This window comes from Mus musculus, chromosome 5 (genome assembly GCF_000001635.26).
Source record: "Mus musculus strain C57BL/6J chromosome 5, GRCm38.p6 C57BL/6J".
In the NCBI taxonomy this organism is placed as follows: Eukaryota; Metazoa; Chordata; class Mammalia; order Rodentia; family Muridae; genus Mus; species Mus musculus.
In genome coordinates, this window is record NC_000071.6 from 140,722,860 (window position 1) to 140,743,159 (window position 20,300).

General features: G+C 52.2%; 1 protein-coding gene across 1 annotated transcript in view; it reads left to right on the forward strand.

Annotated features, from left to right (window-relative positions):
- Nucleotides 1-1,267: 1,267 nt before the first annotated feature.
- The window catches only part of Amz1 (archaelysin family metallopeptidase 1), a 29,186-nt gene continuing 10,153 nt past the window's right edge, over nucleotides 1,268-20,300 (forward strand). Inside the window, exons 1-3 of the mRNA NM_173405.2 lie at nucleotides 1,268-1,309; nucleotides 1,515-1,612; nucleotides 18,206-18,728. Of these exons, the coding sequence (NP_775581.1) occupies nucleotides 18,425-18,728 (304 nt within the window). The 5' untranslated portion in view covers nucleotides 1,268-1,309; nucleotides 1,515-1,612; nucleotides 18,206-18,424. The remainder of the gene's footprint in view (nucleotides 1,310-1,514; nucleotides 1,613-18,205; nucleotides 18,729-20,300) is intronic.

Consider the following 20,300-nt stretch of genomic DNA (forward strand, 5'->3'; position numbering starts at 1 on the left):
TGGCTTTTGAGACAAGGTCTTTCTCATTCAACTCTGTTTTCACCGGGTTGGTTAGACTGACCATCAGTGAGCTCTGTTGGACTCTGTACTGGGATCACATGGGGACCAAGCTTACAGCACCCTAGCCTTTGGGGGGTGGAGGGGGACAAGCTAGACTCCATTCAATCCACATTACAATGTAGCATCATCAGCCTAGAGTCCCCAGAGTCAGTGACGTTCAGTGACTTTGCCTCCCACCTTGCCCCGGGCTTCCCACTGACCAACCTCATTCTGCAAATATTCCTCCCTGTGTAACCGTTCGTCTCTTTAGTTTATAAATCAGTGTCCATGTGTGTGCGTGCACCACGTGTATTTAGATCTTCTGGAGGAGCAGTGGACCCTCAGCCTCTCTCCTGTTTCTCCACACTATCTTTTGAGACAGGCTCTCAACTGAACCTGGAGCTCCCAGGCTAGGTTGGCTGGCTTGTAAGCCCCAGGGATTTCTCCGCCCCTGCTTCCCCGGCTCTGGAATTATAAGGGCGTACTCCTGCATCTGCCTTTTATGTAGGTGCTACGAGGTCTGGATTTGAGTCCTCATGCCTATGTGGAAATCACTTTACAGACAGAACCATAGATCTGTCATCTTTTATTGTCCAAAATGAGCCAGGAGAGAGGCCTGGGCAGAAGGGTGAGAAAAGACTTCTGATAGGAGCCAGGCAAGGAACAGTGCAGGATGCGTGGAGTCAGGGAGAGGAGATGAGCAGGGTGCTGAGCGAGTGGTCGTCTAAGGGGTACCCAGCATCCCCTCCTGGTCTCAAGTCTCAAAGAAGATGGATGGAGGGCCTTGATTCTCAGAAGACTGTTAGCTGACCTCCCTAGGACAGGGCCTTCTGAGGGGATTTGGGGAAACTGAGTCAGCCCCAGACCTCATCCTCCGTAAACCTACATTATAGACAACACTGTAGCCCCAGCCATCATCAGCACGGAGTGATTATGCCAGGAGGTTTGTTGAATGACTGAATGACCTAAGTCTGCTCCTGTGCCAGGCAGCCTAGAACCCCCTTCATGAGGTGTAAGCCTAGGCCACTCGTGGGACACTCCCCTGTTTGTGCCAGAGGCGGAGGACACAGAGACCTCCCATCTCGCCCCCTCTGTGGGACCCTCTTCCCCACACACATCAGTTCCTGTCAGAGCCAAGATGTGTCGCCATGGAAACTGCTTGGCAAAGGCTGGCAGGCAGAGGCGGCCAGCAGCCGCTCACACTACCCAGCTCCTGGCGGCACCCGTTGAAGTGACACGAGCGTGCCTGGCGGTGTGTGGCATGTGTGCGGTAAGTGAGGGCTTGGGTAGGCACATAAGTGTTTGTGTGATGTGTGTCAGAGGTGGTCTGGGAGTGTGTGCTCTTGTGTGTGCATACATGTGCATGTGTGTCAACAGGGTGAACTGTGGCCGTATGCATGCGCTCTGGGTGTGATGGCTGCTGGGTGCGCACAGTGATGGGAAATAGAGGACTGATGGGGATGTGTGCACTACAGGCTGGGTGTCACTAGGTGAAGGACCAGACCAAGGTGCCCTGCAGTTGCTGTCCCCACCCTCGAAGTGGACCTCCTAGCCAAAGACAGCCACGGCTCAGGTAATTATCCGTCAGAAGGAGTGCATGACTGGAGGGCTTCTGGGAGGCGGCAGCTACTGGGAGTCAGGCAGGTGAAGGGGAGAAGAGCAGTTATCTAGGTACAGCCTGGAGTCTGGGAGTGATGAAGAAAGACTGGAAAAGAGGAGAGACAGCCAGTAGGGATGAATAAGGTTGGCTTGCACTCAAATTTTAAAAGGCCATCTTCCTAGAATGGGGGTGCCAGAAAAGGCACCCACAGAGGTGGCACATGGGGTGAGAGGACAAACGGCTGGGACAGACAGAGCCAGGTGGCTAGGAAGCTTTGATGCTCCAGGGACAAGATGGGGCTTTCTCGTGAGACTAAGGGACACCTGAGGATCTTGCTGTGCAGGAGGACTGGGCTTGAACGGAGAGAGGTCAGGTGGAGCCAGCTGTGCTGGGCAGTCGGGAGAAAAAAATATATATATATATGGAGGTTGACCAGATGTTTCAAAGTGAGTGCAAGCCTGTGGGTAGGGTAGAGGAGTGTCTGGGAGGCATGCAACTTCTGCAGTGTGAGAGCATATAAAGAGAAGTTTGGGTCCCCAGGGTCTTGTCCCCAGGATCTGAGGACAGTACCATGCTCTCCATGTGCTACTTGTTCTCTATCCTTGTAGCCCCCCACCCCAGCTCTTTTATCTATGTGGGGGATGAAGATACTTTGGTGACCCCACCCTCCAGGTGCCTAGAGCCACCAGAAGCCCCAGGGTGGGCTGTTCCCTGGCTCCCAGGCCCATGCTCTCCTGAAGGGAATGCCTGTGCCTCATCCTGCCCCCCCCCTTAGGGTGCATGGACTGCCAAGGTGACAGAGACAGATGTCACTGGGCATGTGGTGGACACGAGGAACAAACCTCCATTTGGGGGTCTTGCTCAGATCCCCCTCTCAGGTGTCTTCCCACACTGGGGGCTACCTGGATGCCACTGCAGGGGTCTGTTGCTGCCAGGCTGCGCCTTGGTTCCTTACAAGCCTGTCCAGGACAACCCTGTCTTCTGGGGGTTCCTTCTCCCGCTAGCACCCACTCCTACTATACTCTGTGTCTCCCCTGGGTGACGCTTCCCACCTACAAAAGGATTTAAAAAGGCTTTCTCCATGACAGGGCACAGCTAAGACTCTGAAGCCCCTTGTCAGCCAGCACCTCCCCTCCCTGCCAGGAGGAGGTAAGATAAGGTGCAATGAATGAGGGGGCTGGTGCGTGGGACACCCCTCTTTCTGCAGCCTACTCTGGGCACCCTGAGATGACTTTGCCTTTTTAAGTTGTTGGTGTCTCAGTGCAAGGACTTTGGGGACATTTTCAGGCAGTTCTAAATCGAGGGGAACTGTGACAGGGACTGATGTCGCTGGGCATGTGGTGGCATGAGGATCATGTCTCAACCCCTCCTCTGTGCCTGCCTTCGATGGACGATTTCTAGCTAGGAAACAACAGGTGGGCTCTCTCCCCACCCCTAAGCACATAAAATGGAGGAGGGAGGGGAGGAGGGATGAGGCCAGACCTGGGCAGAGATAAGACAGAGACGAGAGGCTAAACAGCCTAGTCTTAATGCCCAAGCCATCCTGCACCCAAGATTTGGTCTAGCCTTGGGAATCCCTAGGAGCCTGTCTTCATAGTTGGCAGCTCCCTATCCTGTCCCTATCCTGTAAAGCCTTCACTATTTGTTGAGCATAACTTTCCATTGAGACACTCACCCCGCCTCCCAGTCTTAGTCACCCTGGCTGCTGTCTGGGGGGAACAAGGGATCTCAGAACTGGGGGGACCTGGTGTGAATACTAATTGGACTGCTCACAGGGCGGCTTCACAGGCTGATCGTAGATGGCTGGACCCTGGCCAGGGCCGGCTGGGCCTGCTTTGGAGCCCTGTGCACCCCCACCATTGAATCAAGATGCTTCTAATGCCTGGGGACTTCTGTTCCTCTCTCAGGCTTGGGAAGGGTCCTCAGCTGTTCCAGGATGGGGTGGAGACTGGAGACCCAGAGAGCTGGGGTCCCTGGTACCCAGTCCCAACTGACCCTGAGAAGGGGCTTTAGTCACTCCAAGAGGGGGTAAGGACTGGAGACTCAGAGGGTACCCAGTCCCAGCTGATCCTGGCTGGGCCTTCTATAAAATGCTTCCGGAAATATGGCTGCCCTCATCAGACAGAGGGGAGGGCTCTTCTCAAGATGGTAGATAGGGGTGTGTGTGTGAAACTGGGGGATAGATAAGGATACCTCTTGGCTTAAAGGAGTTTAAAGGACTTCAAGGAGCTTAAAGGACTCTAGTCTTCTATCCAATTTGAGCATGCCTTAAGTCAGTCCCCTCCCCCGACCCCCCAGATAGGGTTACGTGTAACCCAGGCTGGCCAGATAGGGTCACATGTAACCCAGGCTGGTGAGATAGGGTTACATGTAACCCAGGCTGGCCTCCAATTCTCTATGTAGCTAAGGATGGCCTTGAACTCCTGATTCTCCTGCCTCCATCTTCTGAGTGCTGGGTTTATGATGCTATGGCTGGTTTACAGCTCTGGGGACAGAACCCAGAGCTTGTGCTACTTCCCTGCTGTCTGCGGCTGGATCCCATTGCCACCGTCTCAATGTCACTTGCCTCACCAACCTCTGTCGCTGTCAGATGGCCTTGGTGCAAGGCAGTGGGAGCCCCTCAGGGTCATGGCTGACTCCGCACAGCCCAGCCTATCATGTGGCTTCGTTCACACTCTGCTCCCACAACTTGTTTGGATCCGTCCGCCCAAAGCCCCAGCACACTCTGTCTTTTGCTCACACCAGCTTGTCCCCCGGGACCAGACCCTTCCCTACCCTTGGTTGTGGCTCATCCTGCTTGCCCGTCTGTGTGACACTGGCCTCAAATGCTGTCCCTGGATCTCGTCTTCCTCTGCACCCTCTTCACTGCTGGCGCTGTCTCTAGGGCAGCCTGCCCCACCGCAGAGCAGCACCTGGCACACACTATGTCTGCTGCTCAAAGGGCTGCCCGACTGGGAACTACTACTGCGCCAAGAACATGGCTCCTCTCCTCTAATCCTTCCAACACTTGCTGTGAGGCAGTTTCCTCTTCGCCAGATGGAATGAGCTCCTGTCACTACTTATCTTACAGCAGCACACATGTATTGTCACTTCTGCAGTCCAAAGTCCAAGACTCAAGTGTGGGGTACACTGTGTTCCCCCTGCAGTGGTTCTCAACTTTCGAACGCTGTGACCCCCCAACCACAAAAGTATTCCATTGCTGCTTCATAACTGTAATTTTGCTACTGTTATGAGTTGTAATGTAAATATCTGATATGTGATCCCCAGGGGGTTGCGACCCATAGGCTGCCTATGGCCATATTGTTCCTTCTCTGCCCTGCAGGGTTCAGCTGTGTAGTCCTGGCTGGCCTGGACTCACTATGTAGACTAGGCTGGTTTTGAACTCAGAGGTCTGCACTCAGAAGGTGGAGGCAGGAGGATCAGAAGTTCAAGATATGGGCCAGTGAAATGTCCCAGCAATTAAAGGTGCTTGCCACCAAACCTGAGGACCTGAGTTCAATCCCCGGGACCCACACAGTGGAAGGAAAGAACTGACTCCTGCAAGCGGTCCCCTCCCTTGTAAAGATGCGCCACGGCGAGCTTCTGCCGCCCTGCGAGCCACACTAATAAAAAGCTCAAGGGCCTCTTCAGCTATGTAGTAAGTTCAGGATCACCCCAGACTCCAGGAGGCCTCATTCTCCTTTTCATAAAATAGGCTTCACTGAGCTGGACAGTGGTGACTCATGCCTTTAATCCCAGAACCTAGGAGGCAGGGGCAGACAGACCTCTGAGTTCGAGGCCAGCCTGGTCTACAGAGCAAGTTCCAGGACACCCAGCACTACACAGAAAACCCTGTCTTGAGAAACCAAAAAAAAAAAGAAAAGAAAACAAAAATGCCTCATTGTACCTCAGGTAGGGTGTTCTCATCTCTGCAACTTTTACTTGTAGAGACCCTCGTTCCAAATAAGACCCCTATCCTGAGGGTGTGGGTGAACCCATCTTTTTTTTTAAAATACTTATTGATTTATTATATGTAAGTGCACTGTAGCTGTCTTCAGACACCCCAGAAGAGAGCATCAGATCTCATTATGGATTTTTGTGAGCCACCATGTGGTTGCTGGGATTTGAACTCAGGACCTTCGGAAGGGCGGTCAGTGCTCTTAACTGCTGAGCCATCTCTCCAGCCCAAGGGTGAACCCATCTTTAAGGGGACTGTTTAACTGACTCTGGAGAAGCGGAGGCACGGGAAATACAGCACCGTCTTACGGCAGTGAGCCCTAGGTGTGCCTGGCTCAGAGGACAGGGATCCATCCCATTTCTAGAGTATGCTAGAAGTCTGGAGACCTGCTTGGGTAGAGGGCAGTGTGTCTCATTGCATGGGGCGAGAGACTGGCAGGCAATGGCCTAGGCTGGATGTGGCTTCATCCAGGAAGTCCTGGCCTGGGGACCACTTGCCTCAGGGGTCAGGAGGTCCCTTCCAGTTCATCAAGGCCCCGCTGTGGACTTGTTCATCTAGATTTCCAAGTTCAAGTTATGAGGCCTGGCTTTTGTGGCTTTGGTATCTCCTAGCAGTGACAAGAATAGGCAGTCTACAACGTCATTTATGTGTGTTCATGCCGGCGGTGAATCTCAGGCATTGGTCTCAATTGCTCTCCCTGCTAGGTTTTGTTTGGTTTTGGTTTTTTGCAATAGGGTTTCTCTGTATAGTCCTGGCTGTCCTGGAACTCACTCTGTAGACCAGGCTGGCCTTGAACTCAGAAATCCGCCTGCCTCTGCCTCCTGAGTGCTGGGATTAAAGGCATGTGCCACCACTGCCCCGCCCTGCTAGGTTTTTATGGCTTTTTGAGAAAGGTTCTCAAGATGTATCCCTGGCTGGCCTGGGATATGTAGACCAGGCTGGCCTGGAACTCACAGAGATCCTCCTGCCTCTGTTTCCTGAACACTGGAATTAAAGATGTACACACATATCTAGCATCTACCCTGGTTTGTTTGTTTGTTTGTTTGTTTGTGGCTGGATCTTGTACTGAACCGGTGGCTTAGGCTCCCAGTGGTGAGACTGAGATCATGGGCCTGTGCCTCTGTGCCTGGCTTCTTCTTGGCTGCTGGGGCTCAGATGGTCAGTTTGCAGGGCCGGCACTTCACCCACTGAGCCGTCTTCCCAGGTCCTCAAAGCTTCTTCATAATAGAACATGGATCTTTCCCTACAGCCTTGTTCTTGCCCTAACAAAGTGCACCAGAAAACACTTGTCAGAAGTGTGTGGCATTCTAGCCAGTGTTCACTGCATGCCTGTGATATCAGCACTTGGAAAAAAAGGCACAGAAACTTTGCGAGTTTGAGGTCAGCTTGGACTATATAGCAAGACCTAAATCTTTGGCAGGAGGGAAGGAGGGAGGAAGAGTGGAAGACGAAGGAAGGAAATAGCCTCTAGCAGAGAGTATGTGGACAATCCCTTTAAGATGGTTTTAGTTGGGCAGTGGTGGTGCATGCTTTTAATCCCAGCACTTGGGAATCAGAGGCAGGTCAGTCCCTGTGAGTTCAAGGCCAGCCTGATCTACAGTGACTTCCAGGACAGGAAGGGCTACACAAAGAAAAACCAAAGGGGGGCTGGAGAGATGGCTCAGAGATTAAGAGCACTGACTGCTCTTCCTGATTTCAATTCCCCGCAACCACATGGTGGCTCATGACTATCTGTAATGGGATCTGATGCCCTCTTCTGGTGTGTCTAAGACAACTACACTGTAGTCTTATACATAAAAGAAGTAATTTTGTTTTTGTTTGTTTTTTGTTGTTTTTTTTTTTGTTTTTGTTTTTTGTTTTTTTCGACACAGGGTTTCTCTGTGTAGCCCTGGCTGTCCTGGAACTCACTTTGTAGACCAGGCTGGCCTCAAACTCAGAAATCCATCTGCCTCTGCCTCCCGACTGCTGGGATTAAAGGCGTGCGCCACCACCGCCCTGCTAAAAGAAATAATAAAAGAAAGAAAGAAAGAAAGACCAAAGCAGGGTTGGGAGAGATGGTTTTAAATGTGGAGGAAAAAAATAACAGAGGTTAGGAAAGAGCTGGGATCCTGGGTCAGTCACCCATCGCCCTTTGCTTTTTTTTTTTTTTAATCTCCCACATTTCTCTACATTGGATGTTTACAGTTGAATCATTATTTCTTAATCGTTTTTTTTGTTTTTTTTTTTTTTTAAGGAAAATTCCTTTGCCCCTGGAAATGATGAGGATGCATGGCTCTGCCACTCACGGGTGGGGGGGGGGGGTGTTGGGGGGAGGGACCGGGCTATCTCACGGTGGGGGGGAGGGCGTTGCTGAGGGGAGTGGGCTATCTGCAGAGGTCCCAGGAGGCTGGTGATTTCCAATCAGGAAGGAACCTGCTATTCTAAAGACGCCAAGGAGAAAGTGCAGTTTAGAGGTTTAACCGGGACAGCAATGCTTGGGTGAGGTGGTACAAAGCCCTTCTTCCCAACTCTGTGGAGGCTGAAGCAGGAGGATGGAGTTAAAGGCCAGCCTGTGCTACACATGCAAACCCTACCAAGGGATAACCAAAAATACATCAATGGTAGCAACCTGCATGGCTGAGGCTAGCACAGCTTGGCCCTGCACTCAGAGCCATTCTTCCTCTGGTGGCTTTCAGGGGACTGTGGGCACAAATAAGAGGCCATTGACCACCTGTGGGAACCAGACACGAATCTGAGGCTAGGGAAGGCAGGGTTCCCCATTCGTGTCTAGAGATCGAGTTCCTCTAGTCTAGATGGTATCACCAGCCTGCCTAACCCTTGATGGTGTGGGAAGGGGAAACAGACACTTCCCTTTTTTTGAGACAAGGTTTCTTTGTATAGCCCTGGTTGCCCTGGAACTCACTTTATAGACCAGGCTGCCTTGAACTCACAGAGATCCGCCTGCCTCTGCCTCCCGAGAGTGTGGGATCAAAGGTGTGCGCCACCACGGCCTGGCTCAGGGACCCCTGTTTAGGCGGCAGTTCTTTGCAGGGCTAGTCAGGTCAACACGGAGGCCCTTCCACTTCCCAAATACAAGCTTGGCACATTGGGGAAGCTCCTCTGTGAACTGGGCCAGGACAGGTCCCCTCAGGTTCTTTCTGGCCACCCAGGTGACTTTAGGAATGATGTCTCCACCTAACACTGGCTTCTAGCACACAGTAGGGTTTGTTGCCCCTACTAGGTGAGAAAATCGAACCTGGGCTTATGGTTTGGTAATGGTAGATATGGAGTCTCCATTGCTCTGATACTTGTGTGTCAATTTCTCAGTCTAGATGGCATTCAAGCCTGTCTTACCTGCTCATCATTGGTAGTTGTGATGGGCGTGGATGCCCCTCTCCCCACTGTGTTGCCTGTGGATTAGTGAGCTCTCAGGCTCTGGGGAAGAAACATATCTCTCTCTCTCCCTTTCCCCCTTTCCCCTCCCTTCCCTCCCTCCCCCTCCCTTCCCCTACCCCTCTTCCTCTCCCCTCTCCCTCTCTTCCTCCCCCTTCCTTCCCTCTCCCTCTCCTCCTCCCCCTCTCCTTCTCCCTATTTCTGTCTCTCTCTGACCTGGGGACTTCTGAGACAGGATCTCACTATGTAGCCCTGTCTCTCCTGGGATTCGCGGCATAAAATCGGCTGGCCTTGAACTCACAGAGATCTGCTTGCCTCTACTTCCTACATCCTAAGTGAGATTAAAGACATGCAAAGAGTCCAGGAGCAGTGTGACCCCTGATGTTTTTTATGAATTTTTTTATTTTTATTTATTTATTTTTTTTTGAGACAGGGTTTCTCTATATAGCCCTGGCTGTCCTAGAACTCACTTTGTAGACCAGGCTGGCCTCGAATTCAGAAATATCAGGCCTGTCTCTGCCTCCCAGGGCATGTATGTGCAGTACCTACAGAGGCCAGAAGGGGGCGTGGGTAATTTTGTTTCCCCTGGAGCTGGACTTACAGGCAGTGAGCCCTGGGTGCTGGGAACTAAACCATGCTCTTCTGCAAAGTCCTCTGCTCTTAACTGCTGAGCCGTCTCTCCAGGCCCAGTTTGCCTGAGTTGGGGTCTGCTTGCTTATCTGCTGTCTATAGGAGAGGCAGAGCTGATGCCCAGTCTGCCCGAGGCCTATGGAGGCTCAGAGGTCATGTGACATCCCTTGACCTTAGGGTGCCTCTGACCTATACCGTTTGTCCTATGCCAGCAGCTCCCAAGGGCCCAGGACAGGGGGATGTAGTGGGAGAGCTACTGTTTCCAGGTGGCCTTTTTGTCCTGTGATCCCTGTGAGAGCATTTAAGCAGTTGGCTCCTGAGCCCACACCTGGGTTGAGTGGAACAGAGGCCCTGGGCTCCTGGCACTGTGGTCAGCAGCCCTTCTCCGTTCATTGTCCCCTCCTAGGTGGCTCTTTGGCCTTGTAACCCATGGCCTGAGTGTCTGAAGTATTTCTTTCTTTCTTTTCTTTTCTTTTTTTTAAAAACATATTTGTGGGGTGGGGATGGGGTGGAGTCAGTTAAAGTATATGCAGGTCAGGGGACAATTTTGTGGGCAACAGCTCTCTCTTTCCACCTTTACATGACTTCTAAGGATCTAACTCAGCTTGCCTGGTTTTAGTGGCGAGCACCTTTGTCCACTGAACCGTCTTGCTAGTCCCTCTTTGACCCACTCCTGAGTTCCACACAAAACGTATCAGTTCATTAGCAGCCTCCCAGGCAGGTGGTGTTGGCAACGCCTTTAATCTGAGAGCTATACAGAGGCAAGTGGATCTCTGAGTTCCAGGCCAGCCTGCTCTATAGAGTGAATTCCAGGATAGCCAGGGCTATACAGGAAAACCCTGTTTGGAAACAAATAAAAAGAAACAAAGTAGCAGTCTCCCTCCCCTGTCACCGCTTTTAAATCAGAGTTCCCAGCCATGGGAGCTAACAGGAAGCCCCCCCCCCCCCCAGTGCTCTGTGGTAGTTTTGTTTCTGTTGCTGTGATACAATGCCTTGACAAGAAAAACAGCATAGCAGGAAAGTATTTCTTAGCCGACAGTTCTAGGTTACAGATCATTACAGTAGGGAAGTCAAGGTAGGAACTGAAAACGGCTGGTTGCATCATAGCCACGGCCAGGAGCAGGAACCAATACATATGTGCTTGCTTATGCTTAACTTAAACTTCTCTGCTCTTACACAGCTCTGGACCCCTGCCTAAGGAATGGTACCACCCACACTGGGCTGGGGTTTCAGCATCATTCAATTTATATGACCACACAGGCCAACTCAACATAGACAGTCTCTCACTGAGACTCTTCTTGGGTGATCTAAGGGGGTGAGAAGTTGACAAAGCTAGCTATCCCAGACTCCAGGCCTGGCCCTGGGATAGGGAGTGGGGGTCCTGGTCCTGCCTATAGCCCAGCTGAGACCTAGGCCAGGCATGAGAGCTCAGATTTCAGTGACCTGCTGAAGGGCCCTGGGAGGAGAACAAGAGATTCACTGCTAGCAGGTGCTAAAGTTCCTATGGGTGGCCTTTGGGGAACCCTCGCCAGCAGATCCAGGGCTCCTTGAGGGACAACCCAGATGGCTGGTTTCAGAGATGAGTCCAGGAGCAGTGTGACCCCAAAATGGTTCGTCTCTGGGTGGCACATAGTCCTCTCTCTCTCTCTCTCTCTCTCTCTCTCTCTCTCTCTCTCTCTCTTCCTGTCTAGACCTCAGTGAAACTTTGTTAAGCCATTGAACAGGACCATGTGACACTCAGTGAATGGTCCATACCAGCTTAAGATAATTTATTTTAATCAATTTAATTTGAGATAATTTGGCAGTTATCAGTCTTTGCACAGGCCATATTGAATGCCTGTTCCTACCAGGACCTGTTTTTGGGTCCAGAGCATGGACTTTAGATACAATATGAGGGATAGGCAAACCCCTGATGTAGCATCCTCCAGGAATAACAGGTGTCACAGGAGGTTGGGGGAGCCTCCTGAGGTCCCTATCAGAGCAATGTATTTGGGGGAAAGAATGTTCTAGAAGAGGAATAAGACGAACATAAGAACTTGATGAGGTTGGGAGGCCCTTAGCTGGGCTTCTAGTCTGTGGCTCCATCATTTTTACCTGCTTATCCCTCAGTTTTTTTGTTTCTAAGATTTTTGTAAAATTTTATTTATATGAGTACATTGTAGCTGTCTTCAGACACACCAGAAGAGGGCATCGATCCTATTATAGATGGTTGTGAGCCACCATATGGTTGCTGGGAATTGAACTCAGAGCCTCTGGAAGAACAATCAGTGCTCTTAACTGCTGAGCCATCTCTCCAGCCCAGCCCTCAGTTTTTCTATAAGCAAAATGGGAACAAACAACCTTGTGGGTAGCTGTGGCAAGAATGTTCTGGAAGCATTCGGAATACTGTCTGAAGCTAGAGATGTGGCTCAGTTGGTAGAGTACTTGCCTAGCGTGCAACCATGTTGTAGGTTCAGTCCCCAGCACTGCACAAGTGGGCGTGGTGGTGTACCCCTCTGACGACGGACGCCACCAGCACTCAGGAGGTAGAGGCGGGAGAGTCAGAAGTCCGAGGTCGCCTTGATTATGTAGCAAGTTGGAGGCCTCGAGTTACAGGTATGCACTACCACCCTGGTTTCTGATGAGCTGCGTTTCCAATGCAGGCTTCTTGCCCGGTTTATTTTGTTTTCCTTTTGTTTTTGTTTGGTTGGTTTTTTTTGGTTTTTGTTTTGTTTTTTGCTTGTGCGTTTGTTTAGCTGGTTTTGGCTTTTGTTGTTTGAGACAGATTCTCACTATATACAGCTCAGATTAGCTTGGAGCCCTCAATCTTCCTGCCTCAGCATCAGTTGTAGGATTACAGGAATGCCCCGCCCCCATCCACCCCCACCCCCACCCCCATCCCGTTTGACTTTTCCTCTGGTGTCCTAGGCTGGCCTGGGATGTTCCAGCTTCCTCTCTCTCCTCGAGCTATGAGATGAGCTCTGAAGCACGCGTTGCTGGGAGTGTCAGTGTCCCACGTGCTCCTGAGCAGACAGGCATCAGAAGTCTGAGAGTCACTGGGGAGGGTGTGGCACCGTTTCCTACCACCCTCCTCTCGCACTTTCCACCCGATCCCGCTTCAGTCCCTGCCTCGCGTGCTGACGTCACACCAGGACCGGTTTGGTCCCCGTGACCCGCACACCAAGCTTCTCTGGGGCAGTTCCGGAGGGCTGGGGCTGCGAGGTAGGGGCCGCGTGGAAAGCAACCACAGGCGCGGGGAGCTGATGGCCGGGGTGGGTGCGGGTGGTGCTGCGGAGTGGGGGTTCTAGCCAGCGCAAGCCAGGGGGACGTCTGGGTGGTGGCGGCGGCGTGCTCCTGTGCCACGAGACCACGGGATGTGCTCGGTGTACTTGGGTAGAGGTTTAGGTGAGTCTCAACGACTGGGATTTCATACCTGTTACGCTGGCGGTCAGGTTCCAGATAGCTGGGAGCTGGGTCCCAAGGGGCACTCCCCGGTAGCAGCTCCCCAGGTCCAGGCAACAGCCTTGTCATCTTCAGATGGGGGTGATCAGGCTTTGGGAAAGCGCTTGAAGGAAGACATTTCCGAGCAAGGACCGGTGGACTGTTGTGGGATGTCCCGGCAGAGGCAGGCAAAGTCTCTGGCTACCCCGCTGCTCCCTAGCCTGTATCAGGGAGGGGGAGTGAGTGACCGCCAGGTGATGTCACAGCTCTAGGAAGGTAAAGCCACCTGTCAATGCAAACAGCTGGTTCAGGTAGACTCCGAACTTGTCCCAAGCATAGCTGCTTCACTGATTGGAGGGAAATTGGGTTGGAATTTGGGGTTCATAAGGGAGGATGGGGTCTGCTCGGCGGGGGGGGGGGGAGGGAGTGGCTTCCTCCCCACGCGGTCTGAGCCGGTTCCCCTCCCCAACCCCTTTGCATCTTGCATTTCCTTCTCCCTGGGGCTGCTCAAACCGCCCTCAAGCTTCAGCCCTCAGTAAATGAACCGCTGCAGCTGCTGCGCTTTTTGTGCAGCCTCCAGAATAACCAGAAACAGAGCGCGATTCTTGTCCTCCACAGCCAGGCGTCTGCCTGTAATCCCAGCAACTGGGAGGCTGAGGCAGGAGGATTGCTGCAAGTTTGAAGGCAGCCCCGAACTACATGATAAATCCCTGCCTCATAATAAAAACATAAATAAGAGATATGAACGAGTACTCTGGGAGTTGGGGAACCTGACCTTGGTCACCTTAGTCAGGGTGTCTCTACAGTGGGTGACAGAGCCTCTCTGGAGAACCTGAGCCCAAGTAAGGGCATGCGTGCTGTCCCAGGCTCTGAGCAAAAGGGGCTGAGGGGAGGCAGCACAAAGAAAGGGAGTCTAGCAGAGGCTAGAAGAGGATTTCTTTGGAGAGGGCGATACGTGTCTCCTCATCACTACACGGCCTTTGTCTAGAACAGCGGTTCTCAACCTTCCTGATGCCTCAGCCCTTTAATACAGTCCCTCATGCTGTGGTGAAACCCCCAACGAAAATGTTATATTTGTTGCTACTTCATAACTATAATTCTGCTACTCTCACGAATTTTAACGCAAATATTTGATATGCAGGCGGCCTGACATGCTACCCCCAAAGGGATTGCACCCCACAGGTTGAGAACCACGGGTCTAGAATCATGCCAGGAGTTCCTGCCTCTCCCTGTGACCCATGACCAATCATTAGTGTTCCTGTGCCTCAGTTTCCCGATGTGAAACAGTGGTATCTCTAGCTCTGTGACGTCTCAAGGTCTGTGGGATGACGGCAGGCTACTGGACAGCTACTGTCATGATCATTAGCAGGGTGGCGGCAGCCAGGACACACACAGGGGACAGCTCGGGGGCCATCTCCGAGGATCTGGCATGTCTGAGAGGATGGGCGGGAGTGGTGGAGAGGCCCTCACAGTTCCTGCAGTTTCTCCTGCGGCTGTCAGGACCACTTCCTCCTCCAGCTTCAGCCTCTGCATGAAGTGTGGTCCTGTGAAGACTTGCCATACAGGGTGGAAACTCTGAGCTAGTAGCGGAGAGTGGGGGATAGGAGCGTCCTAAAGATCCCCCGAGGGTGAATATGGCCACAGAGGCTGCTTGAGAGGAAATGCTGTCTGTGTAGACATCCGGGTTACCAGACCTCAGACAAGGACTTGAGGAGGGACAGAGGGGCTTGCTTACTCTGGTGCCCAAACTCAGACCTTGTCAAACCAACCTCCGGTCCATGTTGGAAGGTGAGTCCTTTGGTCATCACTACCCCTCCCCCCATATCCCATCATGCTCTGTTGCCATTTGTTTTCCTACTTGTTTGGCTTGCTTGTGTGTGTGTGTGTGTGTGTGTGTGTGTGTGAGAGAGAGAGAGAGAGAGAGAAGGGGGAGGGGGAGAGGGAGATAGGAGTTCACTATATAGCCCAGGCTGGCCTCGAACTCATGGTGATCCTCCTGCCTCAGCCACCCAAGTATTGGATTTGCAGGCATGACATGTAGCATCCAGTGTCTTCTGGAGCTGCTGTGTCTAGTTCTTCTAAGCCCTGGGTTAGCTGGGTGTATGCAACATTCATGGAACAGCGTGGAGGAGGCTCTTGGTCCAGGCCTGGGCTGCAGAGTGAGACCCTGTCTCACGGACTACAAACATTTCTCATGGCTTTGCCTGAGCAGGGGTGTTTAGCAGCAGTGGAGTCCCTGACCACTATGTGTGGCAGTAAAAGGGAATTGAGTGCCCATGGGGAAGACCCTATGGATAGCAGAGGTTCCACAAGTCGGGATTAGAGGGAGGGAACTAAACTAGCTATGCAACCTTTCAAATATGGCTTTGCCCTTCTGAGCCTCAGTTTATTTAGCAATTAAGATGGGTAAATACGACAACCACACTTTAAGATTGTTCTAGAAGTTGAATAAAGTGTTGGAGACGGTCTTGGGCTGGAGAGATAGCTCAGTGGCTATTATACAACTCAGTGGGCAGGAGTAGTGGTCCACATCTGTAACTGCAGCGCTGTTGTGGGGAGATGGAGATGGGAGGGAGGCTCCTTGGAACTCACTGCACAGCCAGTCTAGCTGAATTAGTGAACTTCAGGTTTAACCAGACATCCTGTCTCAAAAAATAATGTGGCATGTGACTGAGGAGACTGCCCGACATTGACCTCTGGCTTCTGCATGTGTGTTACACAGACACACAGGCACACACAGACACAGACACACACACAGGCACACACACAGAGACACACATACACTCAGACACATACAGATGCACACAGACACACAGAGACACATAGTCACACAGAGACACACAGACAGACATACACAGATACATACACACACACAGGCACACACACAGAGATGCACACAAACATACACACAGACAAACACAGACACACACACAGTTACACACATATATACACTCGGACACACACATACACTTATACACAGAAACACATACACAGACATACACTCAGACACACACAGACACATGTACATGTACATAGACACACACACACAGAAACACACAAACACACACACCTATCTGACTCACAAAGTGATCTTGAGAATTTTCTTCCTTCCTTTCTTTTTTCCTCAGTGTTTTGAGACAGGGTTTCTCTGTGTAGCCCTGGCTGTCCTTGTTCTGAACTCACTCTGTAACCAGGCTGGCCTGGAACCCAGAGATGCCTCTGCCTCCTGAGGCTGGGATTATAGGTGTGTGCCACCACTTTCCAGCTTCTAAGGAATTTTCAGAGTGGCCAATATGGTGGGCAAGATTAACATCTGAGGGGTTCAGGATGTCTGTGGTATCAGGGCCTCCCTTTTTTTCTCCTTTTGAAGAAGTTGTGAAGTAGACCCTCCTGGGCTACTGCAAAGAAATGACACAATTCCAGTTACAGAGAGGTAATTCTGGGAGTAGTCGTGTGGCTCAGTGGTAGAGCCCCTTCCTAGACTCCCCCAAGGAGGGGCTGGGGGAGTGGCTCAGTGGTAGAGCTCCTGCCTAGAATCCCCCAGGGAGGGGCTGGGGGTGTGGCTCAGTGGTAGAGCTCCTGCCTAGAATCCCCCAGTGAGGGGCTGGGGGTGTGGCTCAGTGGTAGAGCTCCTGCCTAGAATCCCCCAAGGAGGGCTGGGGGCGTGGCTCAGTGGTAGAGCACCTGCCTAGAATCCCCCAGTGAGGAGCTGGGGTGTGGCTCAGTGGTAGAGCTCCTGCCTAGAATCCCCCAGTGAGGGGCTGGGGGGTGTGGCTCGGGGATAGGCTTTACTCAACTTAGGTCAGGCCACAGGTTCTATCCCTAGCACTGAAAGAAAGAAGAAAGAAAAAAAAGAATGAAAGGGAGAGAGAGAGAGAGAGAGAGAGAGAGAGAGAGAGAGAGAGAGAGAGAGAGAGAAGCTGACATAGCTACAACCCTGAAGCACAATTCAGAGGTCACCGTAAGACAGCACGGCCCCTGGGCTTCAGCTTGGGGTGCTTTGCTTGCGTGCAGGCCTGGGGCAGAGCGTGGAGTCTAAGTAGGTGGTGTGATTGGCTTCCAGAAACAAAAATAAGCTGGTGGGATGTGTGAGGAGTCAGGTGCTTAGCCGCCTGCAGGGCCTCCATGGCTCCGCACTTCCTCCTCTGCAGGAGCTGGGTGTGGGTGCGTGCGAGGGCAGAGGAGGCAAGCGGCGCCTTGCCTCCCGTGGTCTGTGTTATGTGTTCCTGTCTCGGTTGACTTCCCTGCACTGAGATGCAATAGGAAGCTCCAAGCAGCCAGTTGCTGGAGCCAAGCATGACCTGAAAGAAACACTCCCAGGAGGGAGGATGCTGGTAGGCACTGAGTACCACAGCGGGCAGTCCCTCCGCCTGTCTACCTGGTTGCTTGCCTACAGTTCCAGGTTGCTGTGGTCAGCATGCTGGCTCCTGACTGTTAGAACTGTATCTTAGACCATGTTCACACTCTAGAAACCAGGGTCTGGGAGACACTGGGGCGGCGTCTTCCCCAGAAGACAGCCCCTGGGTGCACACGATGCTCCTGCAAGGAACCCTATGGTTTGGGAGGAGGGTCTGGGTGGCTCTGTGAGGGGACAGGGTGGGTCTTGTGATCATAAAAGGCAGGAGGAGCAGCCTCTGCCTTCCGTGAAGGAACCTCCCTAGCCTTGAAGGGTAGATACCTCCTTATATATGCCTGGCTTCTCTGGGCTCAGAGCAGGGGTGGAGTCCTATGGAAATGCACGTCCATACTCAATTCTGGAATGAGGAGATGGCTCAGTGGGTAGAACGTTACCACATAAGCATGGATAAGGGATTCATAAGTTTGAATCCCGAACACCCATATGAAAGACTGAGGTGGCAGCTCTGTGGGCCTGATGACCAGCCAGGCTGGTTGGACTTTTAAGCTCTGGGTTCAGTTAGAGACTCTTTTTCCAAAAGTCAGGTGGATAGCGATAGACTTGACATCAGCCTCTGCTCTCCTGCCCCCAACACACACACACACACACACGCACACGCACACACACACCGCACACCGCACACACACACACACATAAATGCATACATGTCCACACCCCTTTATACTTGATTTGGGTTGTAGTGTGTGTAGATGAGATCATTCTGACTCCAGTTCACAGGAAAACTGTGTTTTGTCTGAGAGACAGTCATGTGTGCTCAGAGCAGTGACTGGGCCCCATGTGTCCTCCACAGGGGGTCAGCAGGCTTTTTTCTGCTCACCTTGCTGAGAAGTTTCAGAAGAGGCAGAATTAAGCCTCGTGGTCTCTCAGTCCAGCCTCCATCTTCTGGGAGCCCTGAGCGGGTACTCTCTAAGCCTGAGAGAAGGTTCTACAAGAGACCGTGGCTGTCCCCTGGGAGATTCATGGCCCGGAAAAGGAAATCAAAGGAGTGGCCAGCGGCCAAACACACGGCATGGTGCAGTGCAAACCACCCCAGGAGTTCAGCTTCGGGCCCCGGGCCCTGAAGGATGCCCTGATCTCCTGTGACCTGGCCCTGAAGCAGATGTATACCTCAGCCTTTTCCCCGTCGGAGAGACTCTTCCTGTCTGAGGCCTACAACCCTAACCGGACTCTCTTCAGCACACTGCTCATTCACTCAGCCTATGACTGGCTCCTGAGCCGCCCTGAAGCCCCTGAGGATTTCGAGACCTTCCATGCTTCTTTGCAGCTCCGGAAGCAGAGCCTGGCCCGGAAACACATTTACCTGCAGCCCATAGGTAGGAGAGATGGGCTGGAGTCATCTGGACTCCTGGGGGTGTGGCTCAGTGGTAGAGCCCCTGCCTAGAATCCCCCAGTGAGGGGCTGGGGCGTGGCTTAGAGGTAGAGCCCCTGCCTATAATCCCCCAGTGATGGGCTGGGGTGTGGGTCAGTGGTAGAGCCCCTGCCTAGAATCCCCCTAGTGAGGGGCTGGCTCAGTGGTAGAGCACCTGCCTAGAATCCCCCAGTGAGGGGCTGGGGCATGGCTCAGTGGTAGAGCACCTGCCCAGATCCCCCAGTGAGGGGCTGGGGCATGGCTTAGAGGTAGAGCCCCTGCCTAGAATCTCCCAGTGAGGGGCTGGGGTGTGACTCAGTGGTAGAGCATCTGCCCAGATCCCCCTAGTAAGAAACAGCCCCAGGCAGATTTGGCTTGAAGGAGATGGTCTGGGTCAGCTAGGTACTCAGATTGGCAGAGTGACTTGTCTTTTTAGCATCCTGCCCCCTACTGGTCTATACTGGTTATATAGTGTGTGCTCTCATTCCTGGCCATGACCTAGTTATAACACACACTGCCCTAGACCTGTGCTTGATGCTCAGAGGAATACTCATTTTACAGGCTGGAAAGCTGAGGTTGGAAGTATCTAGGGTTTGCCTGATGGTAGAGATGGATTCTGGAGGAGGTTTGAAGGCAAATCTTAACTGGCCTCCTGCTCTCTTGGAAGACACTGGGCTGGGCATTGAGGGGACTTGGGGATTCACAGTGAGTCTCTCTAGGTCTCTTCATCAGGAAGAGACTGGCAGATTTGGAGCAACAAGGGCTTAGAAAATGGCTCAGCCAGAGATGCTAGGGAGGGAGGAGGGAGAATCTGGTCCCTGTATTCTCAGTATACCACAGTTAGGAGGGCCATACCTGGCAGAGGGCCACACTTATGGATGTTAGCTTCAGAATGGTGGGTGGAGGGTATGGCTCCTGAGACAGTGACATACCCTGCTTTTCATGGCCCTTTGAATGGTACCTCAGTGGCCAGTCTGGGGTTTTCTTTCTTTCTTTCTTTCTTTCTTTCTTTCTTTCTTTCTTTCTTTCTTTCTTTCTTTCTTTCTCCCTTTCTTCTTCTTCTTCTTCTTCTTCTTCTTCTTCTTCTTCTTCTTCTTCTTCTTCTTCTTCTTCTTCTTCTTCTTCTCCTCCTCCTCCTCCTCCTCCTCCTCCTCCTCCTCCTCCTCCTCCTCCTCTTCCTCCTCCTCTCTTCTTCCTTCTTCTTCTTAAAATTTATTTATTTTATGTATTTGAGTCCACTGTCGTTCTCTTCAGACACATCAGAAGAGAGCATCAGATCCCATTACAGATGGTTGTGAGCCACCCTGTGGTTGCTGGGAATTGAACTCAAGACCCCAGTGCTTTTAACCGCTAAGCCATCTCTTCAGCCCAGCCTGGGTTTTCTGCAGCAGCTACTTACTGCTGTTAGGATCAGGGTTCTACTGTGCCTCCTGCTGCCCAGCACCCCACAGCCTTGCTCCTGTGTGCTTTAGAGTCAGTCACTCTATCCACGTCATTGGCTGGGTCTTGGTAGGAGGACCAGGTTGGACCTAGAATC